Source organism: Branchiostoma lanceolatum, chromosome 4, assembly GCF_035083965.1.
Source record: "Branchiostoma lanceolatum isolate klBraLanc5 chromosome 4, klBraLanc5.hap2, whole genome shotgun sequence".
Classification (NCBI taxonomy): domain Eukaryota; kingdom Metazoa; phylum Chordata; class Leptocardii; order Amphioxiformes; family Branchiostomatidae; genus Branchiostoma; species Branchiostoma lanceolatum.
In genome coordinates, this window is record NC_089725.1 from 14,823,124 (window position 1) to 14,836,429 (window position 13,306).

Here is a 13,306-nt window from a genome sequence, read left to right on the forward strand (position 1 = left end):
ACCCTTGACCAGCCTCTTGTTACCTCAGTTGACACGTGTTATCAGGCGCTATGCATGTTGAGTTGTTGTTTTGTAGTTTCAATGGATTCCAGAATTCCAACATTTCCACAGACAGCTAGTTTTGTTGATAATAAGCTGCCGCTTTACCCTAAGCTACAACATTTTTGTTTGGTATGAACAACCATCATGCATGTGCCAGGGAGTCTCTTATTGGGTAACAATAGGCCAGTGCTAATGCCCCCAAAGAACAGAATGTAGCCCACAATACTAGGGCCCTTGTTTGCTTTTTACATAAGCTGCTGGCTTGTTAGGCGACAATGATCATTGCCATGTCTAACTATCTCAAGTTTCCTCCATGGTAGAACAGTTTCATACCCAGTTTGAAGTGACATTGGTCAGCCTCCTTCTAAACTGGCCTGTTATTTTTCCCAGTGGACTTGTTATTTTTCCCAGTACACATTTACTCTGTACAAAACCAAACGCACATCTAATAATATGTAAGTCTACAAATTCCAATAATGACAAGACACAGTCAAAGTTCCAATATTCACATCTGTATTTATGTTATGTGCTTCACTTCTCCTCAGGCTTGTTGTACACAAATGTGAGGCAGCACTTTCCGCAGTACTGCCTGTCGAAGTGGCTTGCCATGAACAGCCCTGCACCACACTCCTCTGACGGACACTCACGTCTTAGACGGGTGATCTTGCCATTCTCGTCAACCTGAGGAGAGAGAAAGAAAACTTCAGTCTGGATGGCAAAACAACTGTTTGACTGCAACAACCAGTATGAGCAATATACCCAAGGTGTTGCCAGAAATTGCAATCTTAACCCATTGCGATTATTGCATTTTTGGATCAATATCAACTCTTCAATAAATCAAATCACTAGAAATGTCTATCAATAACTTTTTCTACATGTGAACTTGCTTAGGCCCCGGTAACATTCATTGTACAACCGTCGTACGATCACAAACTGAGGGCATTCTTGGGATAGCAGTGTGTGTATTGTACAAAATTTAGCTGTTTTTTTTGCAGAAAAGGCTGTCTTAGATATTTTGTACTGTCTGTAATGTTGCTGCAGTTGGTTCTGTCATAGCCTACAGCACTTCAAAATGCTGTGGCACCAAAATTGTACAGACAACCTACTACGAATGTGACCCTGTCGTAACCTATAAGACTGAGCAGGAACAAATCAAAATTACAAAGAACACACTCCTACCTTGTAGTACTTCAGCACAGCCAGCTTGACCTTCTTCTTCTTGTGCTTGATCTTCTTGGGTGTGGTGTAGTTCTTCTTCTTCCTCTTCTTGGCACCACCTCGGAGGCGGAGCACCAAGTGGAGGGTGGACTCCTTCTGGATGTTGTAGTCCGACAGGGTGCGCCCATCTTCCAGCTGCTTGCCGGCGAAGATCAGACGCTGCTGGTCAGGAGGGATGCCTGAAATGTCAAGTTAATTCTTAGTGAATACTCAAGCATAATTTGGTATTCACATTCTGAAATAACATGCATTAAGAACCCTTTCAGGTGCATAGGAAGAACCCTATCTTAATCTAGACCACCTGCCCACATAGACTTTATCAGTTCCGTGAGTGTTCTACTTGGGCAGTTTTGACAGTGCTGTTTTGGCTGGATATTGGCACATCAAGCATGTCTACATAAGACCATTTAGTATCTTTTGTCTTCTTAAGGTGACGTGCACAACCTCAATAAGTTGAGGGCTCTGGCACGGTGGGGGAAGGGGTACTGTTGTTTGGATAGAGATGAACGACAAGCTATGATGATGAGTCAACGTGTATTCAAGAACAAATTCAGTTGCAATGTTACATTTATCATGCAGCTGAATGTGCAGGTGGAACAGAAACCACTCACCCTCCTTGTCTTGGATCTTGGCCTTCACATTTTCGATTGTGTCACTGGGTTCCACCTGGTGAAATACATTACAAACATTTGATTGACAAGTTACAGGAAATTAAGAACATACAACTTACAAGCCAAAGAAGAAAACTGTAGAAGAGCGAGGGACGCCAAGATGGATCATATTACTAGTTCTTATTAGTTATATACATAGTACAACTGTCTTGTACCAATGATATTGATTGGACCCAGAAAAATATCCCCAGCTATACATGTATAGTTACTACTATATAAAGTAAACTTAATAAACTATAATTTAGAAGGTATCAATTAGATATGTAAATCAACTATAACCACAAGTGTATACATGATTAAATTAAGTGATATCCAACATACTGTCACAAACAATGACACATAAAAGTGTCTTAGTTGATGTGTAAAACCAAGGATAAATTGATGCAAATGCCTATAAATTCTTAGTGCATATTTTGTGTTTAGTTATACTTCTGAAACAGTGGCAAAACTAACCAAAAAGCTTTAGATTGAAAATATATGACTGTACTCAACATTGATACAGACTTATAATGTTTCAAAATTGCTTTAACCGATCAAGAAATACTGTCACATGTATTCACAATTTTGCCCCCCTCCCCCTTGTGTTGCACATGTCCCTTACCTCTAGGGTGATGGTTTTCCCCGTGAGTGTTTTCACGAAAATCTGCATGTTGACGCCCTGAAACGACACACATATAAACCATAAACTCTCATGCACCCATTGACGTGTTCTATCCCTCTATTGAAAGCAAAGTTGTCTCAGAAATCAACATATTTTGAGCCAAATATTTTACACACTTACAGTCGGATGGCGACCAAGATGGGAAAGAGAGAGTCGGAGGGGTTTCCTAGGCAAGGTCACAGGGAGGACTCGGGGTCAAATCTTGTACCCAGTGTACTGTGTCATCACTACCCTGGGAACGACATCTAAAATACAAACATGGCGGCGCGCAAGCCCGGTCGTCTGGAACTTGAAGTGGAAAAATGCCGCGCAGAAGGGAACTGGACCAAAGCCATGGAGTTAGTCAGACAGCTGGAGAGGGGGAAGCACTCGGGACTAGGTCTGTGTTGTCAGAATTCGTATATACGCTTGTTTTGAAGCTGTGATGAAGGATGAATGTAATATGGGGGTGGGGGGCGTTTCTCCGATGAAGAGGATCGGATGCAAGTTTTGAGTATTACTCATCACTTTATCAAATTATGAATTATCAAGAATCATTAAGAAAATACAATGTGGTTCTTGTTGTGACTTCAATGTCATGCGCTTTCCAAACAAAAGCATTGTAGGACTTTTTAGTGAAAACAAAAGAAAAATAATTTTGCATCTTTTTTGTGCTTTGAAGGACTTTGAAGGCCAAATGCAATTACCACCAGTCCAGCTAATCATCATACACGTACATCATGGCAAATACCCCGGTACTGTATCATACTAACCAAAAATTACAGATGATACGAGGTTCTGTGCATGAAATCATGGCACATCTACTTAGCATGCGTCTGCAAGTGAGAGTCATTTTGATGGAGAGGATGGTGTTGCCATGGTGATGATAGATGAGGGTAGAGCTGTCATTAATGTCGACGTTCCAATTTGTTCATCCAGCCATTTTGACTTGATTTATATTGTACACATATGTTTGTATGTCTACCCTGGCCAGGGCATCTCTTGCTTACCGTCTTATACCATATAGATATAAAATACAACACGGGGTATTCCGTATCACCCGAGGTACCAGCCCAACCGCAGGTAGTATCATCCGACGGCCGTAGGCCGGAGGGCGATCCAACCCATGGGAGGGCTGGGAACGAGGGTGATGCGGAATACACCGTGTTGTATTCTATATTTACATGTATACTGTATAAGACGGTAAGCAAGAGATCTAGAAGCCTTGTCCAGGGTTTATGTCATACCCACCCGAGAAAACACACATTTCAATGCGGAATGCGCCAGAAGTTAAGGGAGTTTTGTGTCGCTTGTAGTTGTACCACTCTTCATACAAGAAAGATTTGTGGATTCCCAACTCAATTCAAAATTTTATTTAGGAGCTAGGACAGTTGGGAAGTTAGGTACAGAGATCAGGGCACCAGTACTAGTGCAACAGATACCGGACGACTTTTGCATTTGGGTTAATATAATGGGGAGCTCAGCAACTGTTGTGCGAGCTAATGTATAAGACTGCAAGCAAGACAAGCCCTAGGCCTGCAACAGTCGCCACGGCTATGTCTACCCCATTTTCTTTTCCTTGTTTATGTTATGTGACATATACACATTCATAAAAAGGCATCAAGCAATTGCAACTTTCATTGATACATACAGTTATTAGTTGACATATTGTAAAAACGACATGCAAACCCTTTTTTGCCTTAAGTTAGTGATTTCATGATATAAAGAATATGTAAGGTGTCAGTTATGCATTACACAGTGTTCTATCTGACACTTTTCCGTCGTCGAGGGATTTCATTAAGTATTCCACTCTGTCTACTGCTTCAGGCTTAATAACTGTGCAGTGGCAGATCTTGTCCCAGGGTGACCAATTTACTCTGGGCTCAAAGCATAAGCTGTCTGTATAAAGCTATCTGTCAGAAACAGAAACAAAGATAATCATAAACCCTCAAGAGTAAAAAAAGAGAATCTGGTATTTATGTATGACACAGAGCATCATAAAAAAAGAAATAATGCTTTTAGGACCATCTTTGGAGTATGAATATCCTGGTCCTACAGTTGACAGATCATGTTACTTATTTAGAATTAGATAATTTTAATTCAAGGTAGAACATATATATATATTTTCCTTTGGTTGAAGTAGTCAGAAAAGTGTTGCAAACTGTGCTACAGGTACCTACATCTACTAGCCTTAATTTTGAGTGTATAGGCAACAGAATCTTAAAAAGGCTTAAGGTGGTTGCCTTAAAAGAAAGAAGAAGAAGTGCATCTATAGCCCAAAGGTAGCACAGCAGCCAGCATAGGGATTACCACAGGACTCTGTACAAAACCCGGCGGGGCAAATTGGTTTGGAGATGTCACTGTAGCTGCTGTAGCATGACAGTGAAAGCCAGTACCCCTCGACCTTAGAGACCAGTTGGAATCTAGATTCTTCTCTTCAGGCTCCCTTAGAATATGATTGAGTTGTTAGACTGTATATTGCTACATGTATAAACTCAGTAAAAGGGAGCAATAGTTGGCTTTTTTTTTTAATGTAGCTTTAGATACATCCATACACATATCTACACCACATCAAAACATGCACTTCATATTAATTAATACCAAAATGCTTCAATCTTTTTTTCCCTTAGAATCTCTGGTGCAGTTGGTACTCGGGGAAACGAAGCTCGAACTTCACCTTCAAGAAGTTCCTCCCAAGGAGGAGAACATAGCCAAGGCCAGCCGAGCCTTAACAGAAGCCAGAAGGCACTTCAACGATGCACTCAAGGGTGAACACAAGGTAGGATATCGCCACTATTGTTTTGGCCATGCCATTATTATTTTCTTGGTTCTCAGACATTTTGAATGAAAAGTTAAACAAGATGATGAAATATGCACAGAAAATTGAGTGTAAAACTTGATCCTGACTACATGTATATTCACTTCCAGTCCCTAATAGTAAAATACGTACTCAGTAACTGTGTGTACCAAGGTGCAGACATTCCCGTCAGATTCTGTTTTTGTTCAATATTCCAATCTTGCATTATTTGTTTTGTAAGCTAAGAACCAACAAATGAAGTTGGTGCGGCCTTAAGAGCTATACATATTTTTGTATTTACAAAATATGTTGAAAAAAGTGAAAGTAGAAATTCTAGTCTTTAAAAAAGCAGAAGCTCATCAGTTTAGATGTGTCCATTTTCTTGGATTTCTTTTTATAGACATGCAGATTCATTGTACATGCATATAAATTGCCACACATTAGCTAACACCTTATGATTAATGGCCACTGACATCAACAATATCAAGAACACTGAAATTATATCCACATCACGTGTGTACTGAACCAAACATATCCCAATAACATCATAATCGCTACCTTACTATAGATTATGATTTTATGATGGCAGCTCAGATTGGGTAAAATTTTAGATAAAACACCAAATCTGCTATCTTGTGAGATGTACACCTTTTCTTAGTCAGTTACTGTCTCAATTGCAAGAAGCATGTATATTCTACTCATGTCTTCAATTTCCTTTCTTCCCCATGCTTCTCTCCAGTGCTATTGATTTTCTAACAGTGTTTGGGAGATTGGTCTGCGTGCATTCAGATGGAAATTGGGACACTCCTAATTTCCAGGAATGGAATTATTTCAGGACGTCTTCATCCCTTGAAGTCTATGACCTGGTAGTGATTGAATTTTAAAATCTTGTCACAGAGTTGGCAGATATGGAATTATCAATTATTCATCCGTCATACTTCAATCTGTCGCGTGGAGAATGATTATGATGGATGTGCTGCGATGAATTGGAATATTGAACTCTAAACAACCTTTCAAAACTTTGGGACAAAATATGCAATGTCCAGTGTAATTTGTAATGTAGCTGTCGACTTGGATTTTGAAATTTTAGCAACAGGTGGTAATAGAACAAATAAAGAAAATGACAGGAGTTTTAAAAAAATGATAAGCAGTTCTTTTAACTAGGGATTCAAAGGCATACATGTATATTGGGTGTTACCATTATTCAGAATATTACAGAATAGAGGTGTAAGGGTTTTGTTCTTGGCCAAATAATGTGAAATGTTTTATTAACAGTAGTATGCACGTGGATGTTTTTCTATCATATCTTCATTTCTCTTCATATTTGCCTTTAAGATTATTTCATAGATAAAGTCTTTTGTTATTTCCATATGTTTTGAGTAGGATTTGTTCCATGCTTGGTCGGATTGGATTGGTCCTTTTGTGGAGAGATGGAGAGTGAAATATCCTGTATTTGTTTGCAAATCTTAATCGTTTAGTATTTTTCTTCTTCTTCTCTTTTCCCCTTCTCAGCAAAGGTGTCCTGAGGAGATCCTACGACATGTACATGTACTGCATGAAAAGCTGAACTATTCTACATTTGTACACATGGGGAGGGATGGAGAATGAAATAACTTCCACTTGCTTACAAATATTAACAAAAATCCTGCTATTCTGCTATTCTTTCTCCTCTCCTCAGCAAAAGTGGGCGGAGGAAATCTTACTACTGCAGGGAAAGCTGAACTATGCCACGGGGAACTACGAGGATGCCCTGGGCTGCTTCTGTAAGGGTCGGCTGGAGGAGCTCTCCACAAACATACAGAGCAACAGGATACTCAGACTCATTGCAGAGGCGTACGCACTGAAAGGTGAGTTGGATTCACACATCCATGCATTGTAGATGTTCTTATAACATACAAGCAAAATGACCCGCTATGCACTTTGTGTCTAACTTAAGCATGCTACTTATTTAAAAACTTACAACTTGAACTACATGCATGTGTACAACAGTCAAACCTCTACAACTTAGTACAAGTGACCACTTCTGCACAAGTACCACCTAGTCATTGTGGAAACTTTTGGTGGTCTCTTCAGTTATATATGTATAGAGTATAGTGTGCGTAGTGCAACATAGAGTCCATCCATACAGTAGAATATAATTACAATTATCACACCATCTCTTAAGGCAATTGCATTTTAGTCATGGTTATTTGTGTCAAACCGCTAGATGTACAAACATTGTACATGTATATCTATCTCCTTCCTGCACTTGACTTTTTTCCAGCGATGTGCTTGGAGAAGGTTCCACTGAAAACTTTTAGCAAAATGAAGCAGGCTGAGCGAGAGGAGGAGATCATCAGCCTGTACGAACACTCAGGGGACATGGCGCTGCTGTACCTGCAGGAGTGCGAGAAGGGACAGAAGGCCACCCCGACGGTCGGCGGCGTCACCATTAACAACACCGACCTCGGGCACGTGCTGGAGACCGCCATTTACAGGACGCCGGTCCTGCACCTGAAAAACGGGTGGGTGGTGATGGTGTCGAGAGGTGTCGTAACCTCAATGTCTGAAAGCTTTTCTGTCATGCTCTGTGGAAAAGGAGCTTGCAGCTCCCCAATGTGTAGCAAAGTTATACATTATACTGCTAGATGCTGTAGACCTTTTAGTTTTATTTTCATGGTGACCTCTCCACTGCAAAATCACGACACCGTGAATATGCATTTCCATTGCATTGCTGCTGTGCTACACAACTGTTTCAACCGCAAGCTTAGAATACTGGGAAACCAACTCCCTTCCTATAGCCTCTACCAGTCTCCGCAGGTCGCTTGGACAATACAGTAGTAGAAATTGGCCAAATAGAGTCAATTGTATGAAGGGAGTCGGCTACGGAGAGAGGGTCTAATAGGCAACCCTAGAATGAAACACTCCATGGCCAAAGTCCCCCGGCAAATGTTCTCCCTATAGCCGGAGTAGTTAGTCTGGTAGAGACTACCCTTTCTGTAGCAAATCAAGTCCTCAAAAAAGTTACTGAATTTACAACATGCTGCTGAATAGTTTGGGTGAAATGGAAAAAGTTTCATATCTCTGGACCTGACTGCTATTATAGTAACAGTTGTTTTAAACCAGAGCCACTGCTTGTATAAAATGAAGTTCAAGTTCCTAAAACTTGTGAAAGGAGCATGAGATTGCAACATGGCAGTGGAATATGTATTACGTAGCACTGGTAGCTGTGTAGTCATGCCATGGCCATTATGTTGAATTGATGTCACTTGTAGCAGCTAATTGCAGTATTCCTGCCAAATGAGCTTTTTGGCGTCTTCCGACGTCTTTTTTGTGACGGATGTGTCCAATGTACATGTATTCATTTCCGAATGCCGACATTGTCTATAACTCTCAAAAATATGCCCAGTTTGCATAAAAACATTAAATGCATTTCCATAGTTTGGAGTTAAAGTTTGCCTCCCCCCAAATACAGGATATACCTCATCAGAGGGTTAGAAATTCCAACATTTTCTGTGGGAGCATATGCCCCCTTTCCTGTGCCTGCAGCTGGCTACTACAGTCTAATGGCACATCAGGGCTTCTGCTAGACCATAACCGCCCAGCCCTAAGTACACGACGAGATTCCCTGTGGCAGTATTGAATACACCAGTCATCATCCTCTACCAATTACTGGGGCAGTAATGTTTAAAAGGGGTGCTATTATTCTAGACTACTGCCAATGGCAATCTGTGAGGATGTCCATTAATGGTGGTTTAAAGGATGCCATTTGAAAACATGTACTTTTGAATTACAAACTACAGTGTAGTTATTTCTGAATTAGATAGTCTGTCATTAACAAGTCAGAAGGCAGAAATCTTCGGCTGAATCTCCTTTTTTATGATGGAAAATTTCATTCATAGGAGAATACACATTAGCGTACATGTTACTTGAATACATTGTAATACCATTGATATTGTTGAATATGAACAGGAAATGTTGTATTTTGGTGTCACATTCTTTTACTATAATTGTATTTTCCACTGTTAAATTTGTGTTGAAATGTATGTTTTCCCTGTTGCAGGGATTTATCTACGGGAATTAGCAGATTTCGAGAGATGCTGAGAGCCGTGGAAGCCCGCTGTACTCAGAACCTCAGGCAGGTCAGTGGGAAAAACACCTTAAAGACATACCAATTTCATCTATTGGTTCCCAGATTTTGATAAAAATGCTGAAATGATTATTACACTAATTTACAGTCTGAGGGAAAGTCTGTACCCATCAGTACAATGAACAGGACAGTTTCAGGGGCCAAATAGACACAGTAAATGTGAATTTTTTATCTATGTTTGTGAGGACTTAATTTTGAGGTAGAAGGGGAATTTATGAGATGTTTGTGGTGTTTTAAGTTGGCGGTTGAATCAACTGCAGAAATGCAACGCAAAAATGTAACAAAAATGAAAGCAGATCTGCATTGGATGTCACTTGAGGACAGGAGAACAATGTCCAGACTTTGCATGATGTACAAGATGACTAATAAACTTGTGGACGTACCGACTGATAAGTATAATGCCAGCTCAGAAGAGGACTAGAAATAGTCATGCTTTTAAGTACCAGTTATCAGCCAAGAATTGATGTGTTCAAAAATTCGTATTTCCCGAGAACCATAGTAGAATGGAACTCGTTGTCATCAAGTACTGTAGGAGCTTCCTCACTAAGTAGCTTTAAAGAACGGTTGGAGTCAGATATGCAAAGACTAGGTGTACATGTAACAGACCGTTCGGTGTAATATGACCAGCTGCTGCCGCGCCGCGTGCCTGCGAAGCTGGTGTGTTACGCCTAATGGCGGTTATACCGGCTATATAGATACAAATACAGATACAGAATACAGATGCAGTACAGGACTCAAACTCAACCTTACTTTACAAAAATGTAGTCTACATGTACCATATGTCTATGGGAGGCTTCAACATCCAATCCAATAATTGGTTTCATTTATCAGTTGTAATGCAGGAGAGGTCCATTCTAACAACATTTTTCCATTTACCAAACTCAATTATCCTAATCCTATTCCTAAATGAATCCATTCAATATTATCTGATAAAGAATCAGGCTAGTCTTGCAAAATTGCATTTTTTCCAGCCCTTTCTGAAAAAAATGGATTTCAGATGGCAACAATGCAGTATTTAGTTTTTACACTGAACTCAATTTATCGCAGTGCATAAAACTTGAATGATTACAAATTGTATACATACAAACCTCTCTAATATTTCGGGCGGCAAAATAGACACAATTGAAAATTTGCTGGAATTTATACATTCAGCCAGTATTACTATTATTGCATCCGACACTATACATTTTTGTACCTGTACACACTGAAAATAGAATACGGAGTCCGACTAGTTCTTGTGCTTGTGTGTAAGAGTGGTCTCATGTCAGTTTTAAATGGCAGGATATATGTAGTAGCCAGACTGTTTATTAGATTTTGGACTGTCTCCTTCCATGCACTGGGTTTGAAAAATTGTTACAAACAATATTTCTTACAGACATTGTCTAATGTCCAATACAATGTATTTGCCATTTGAATGTCAATGACTGAATACTATTGGATGATTTGAGTAGATTTGAGCCAGACAAAATGTTCATCTGATATCCAATCTCATGTTACATACAATATTACGAGGCCAACCATGCAGATAAATCAGCTCCAGCAGTTTGCCTGATTATAGACCCATTAGTTCTACCGAGGGCAAGGACGACCTTTACCTGTGATTGTGAATAGCTTGTCCGCCATCTATGCATGGTTGTTAACTTTTATTAAACGCTAGGCAAACCAGAGAGTTTCATTCAAATGTAGATGTTTTGAAATATTGCACACACAGGTGTATTGTTGTACATTGTAATCTACATCAAAAAGACATTTTTGGGCCCATACCTTCTTCAAACACAAGAACCTGATTGACTAATATTGAAACAATCTGTTACTGTAGGCAAAGAAGGAATTAGATTATCATCAGTCCACCTAAGAATTATCAGCCATTCTTAACTGTCAAATTGATTGATGCAAGTAGTATAGTTCTGTACTTGTATTATGATTATTTTACTCACTGAAGATTACCATGAATCGTCATTGTATCCTACCTGTTGTTATTTCTTATTTTCCTTCTTTCTTTCCTTCTTTCTTTGAGAAAAACAAAAACGTTTACTATTAGACAGACAGAAACATTGTTACTCCTAGACTGGATACTATTAAATGTCTGGAGTCCTCTGGACCATGTCCATATATTAACACCAGAGAAAGTACAACTCATTTATCTGTCCCATGGGTAAATGTTCACTCACCAAAAGTGTTGTACTTCCAAGGAAATCGCCCTGGCTGATTTAGTCTGGTTCCCCGCGGCTCCTTGAGTGTGTTTGAGTGATATAAATCACTGTAGAGGTGCCTGAAGGCTGCTGCAGTCTATGTGTGGTAGAGCTTGTACAGACATGTGATGCATGTTGTCTTTATGGTGCACTTTATACTGGAGTGCCACAGGTGCTTTCCGAGAACCAGACTGCCAAATAAGGCCAGCAAGCGCACTGAGATCCATGTATATCCAGTCGACCTCGCCATTAACATTCAACAGGCGTTCATTTTACACAGCAGCTTTGGTTGAGTCTAAAAGCAGCAATATGGCTCAGAGAAAAGTACATCTTTTTAATCTTGGTTACCATGCTTAGATTTGTAGTCATGGTTTTATGATATGTTATCATTATATTATGTACGAAATTTGTAATCTAAACATTACAGCTATCAAATTGAAGTGGATAGTATGGCTATGAATGAATATTTGAAGTAGCATCAGGTGACAGATTATATTTTGTTGATATGATGAAGTGTTTTATTCTAAGGATTACGTTTATCGTATTTGTGCATTTTGCAGACCTTAGCGAGACAGTTGTCGGAGGTGTTGTTGCGGTCGGTGTGTGAGAAGACGTACAGCCCGCCGGTTTCTCCGCTGTCGTCCGAGACCGTTCAGAAAAGAGCGTCTGTAGCTGACGTGAAAGTACCGGGATCCAGCACTGCATCCCCCTCCCTCAGGCCTAAACTATATTCCTCAGAAGGGTAGGTGTTTCTCTCAACTAGATATACTTGATAAGTGTGCAGTGATACATAGAGGAGATATAATCAGAAATGGCAGACTTCACCTCTTCATGTACACTTCATGAAACAGAATTATGCACAATACACACACACAGACAGACACGTAGACAAACACACCCAAGATAATACTTTACTTCCTTGGAAGTTTTACACTTGGAAAAATTGTTCCGTACAATTTTATGTAGGAAAAAGCTATGACAATGTTACCACAAAATATACATGTAACATTCTCTTCATGCAAAATCATTTGTAACATTGCCATGTCTCAAAAATCCTGAGATCTAGAAGTGCTGAATTTATGTATAATACTATAGCTGGTGGTGTTACGCCGAAGGGCTATATACATAGATACAGAACTGATACTACATTGTATGTATTTGATTTCGAACCAGAATGTTGTTTTAGATATCTTTGCATCAGAACAACGTCTCTCAGCGTAGCGTGCGTAGTCCAGTGGTTAGCGATCTTGCCTCTGGAACTAGAAGCCCCGGGTTCGATCCCGGCTGTGTCGCTCACCCGACATGCATGCTACCGTTAAAGATCGCAGTCCTTATAGGAAGGGACGTTAAGCCGTGGTCCACTGTTCATTGTGCTTGTCGAAAAGAGCTAGGGGAATTTCCCCGGTACAATGAACCTGTAAATACTGTACATAGCGTCTGTCTTCTCTGTCACGACCAGTGGAAGAGTAGCTCATCTGTTCATTGAGTTCATTTGAGCTAAACTGGTTCGAGATCCCTTTCCCTTTCTTTTCTCAGCCACTATAATCGGCACCTTTGAAGGTCTGTAAAAGGACTCCCAATAATGTCCCATAGGCTGTGGATTATTGAGTTGAGGAA

At 40.0% G+C, this 13,306-nt stretch overlaps 2 protein-coding genes across 3 annotated transcripts in view; one reads left to right on the forward strand and one right to left on the reverse strand.

Moving 5' to 3' along the window:
• Positions 1-538: 538 nt before the first annotated feature.
• LOC136432812 (ubiquitin-ribosomal protein eS31 fusion protein) lies at positions 539-2,761 on the reverse strand. The gene is made up of 5 exons (XM_066424320.1): positions 2,713-2,761; positions 2,533-2,589; positions 1,872-1,926; positions 1,222-1,439; positions 539-723 (listed from the first exon to the last, which is right to left on the reverse strand). The coding sequence occupies exons 2-5, from the start codon at positions 2,578-2,580 to the stop codon at positions 574-576; spliced, it is 471 nt and encodes a 156-aa protein (XP_066280417.1). The 5' UTR covers positions 2,581-2,589; positions 2,713-2,761; the 3' UTR covers positions 539-573.
• Positions 2,762-2,772: 11 nt separating this feature from the next.
• LOC136432805 (tetratricopeptide repeat protein 7B-like) overlaps positions 2,773-13,306 on the forward strand; it is a 58,503-nt gene continuing 47,969 nt past the window's right edge. For both annotated transcript variants that reach the window (XM_066424309.1, XM_066424311.1), the window contains exons 1-6: positions 2,773-2,971; positions 5,202-5,350; positions 7,047-7,215; positions 7,632-7,872; positions 9,411-9,489; positions 12,250-12,431. In XM_066424309.1, the coding sequence (XP_066280406.1) occupies positions 2,851-2,971; positions 5,202-5,350; positions 7,047-7,215; positions 7,632-7,872; positions 9,411-9,489; positions 12,250-12,431 (941 nt within the window). In that variant the 5' untranslated portion in view covers positions 2,773-2,850. The remainder of the gene's footprint in view (positions 2,972-5,201; positions 5,351-7,046; positions 7,216-7,631; positions 7,873-9,410; positions 9,490-12,249; positions 12,432-13,306) is intronic.

Coding starts and splice junctions, on each gene's coding strand:
- LOC136432812 (XM_066424320.1), bottom strand. CDS start 2,580: ATGCAGATTTTCGTGAAAACACTCACGGGGAAAACCATCACCCTAGAG. Junction 1,927..2,532: donor GGAAAACCATCACCCTAGAG/GTAAGGGACATG, acceptor GTATTTCACCAG/GTGGAACCCAGTGACACAAT. Junction 724..1,221: donor CTGTGCTGAAGTACTACAAG/GTAGGAGTGTGT, acceptor CTCTCTCCTCAG/GTTGACGAGAATGGCAAGAT.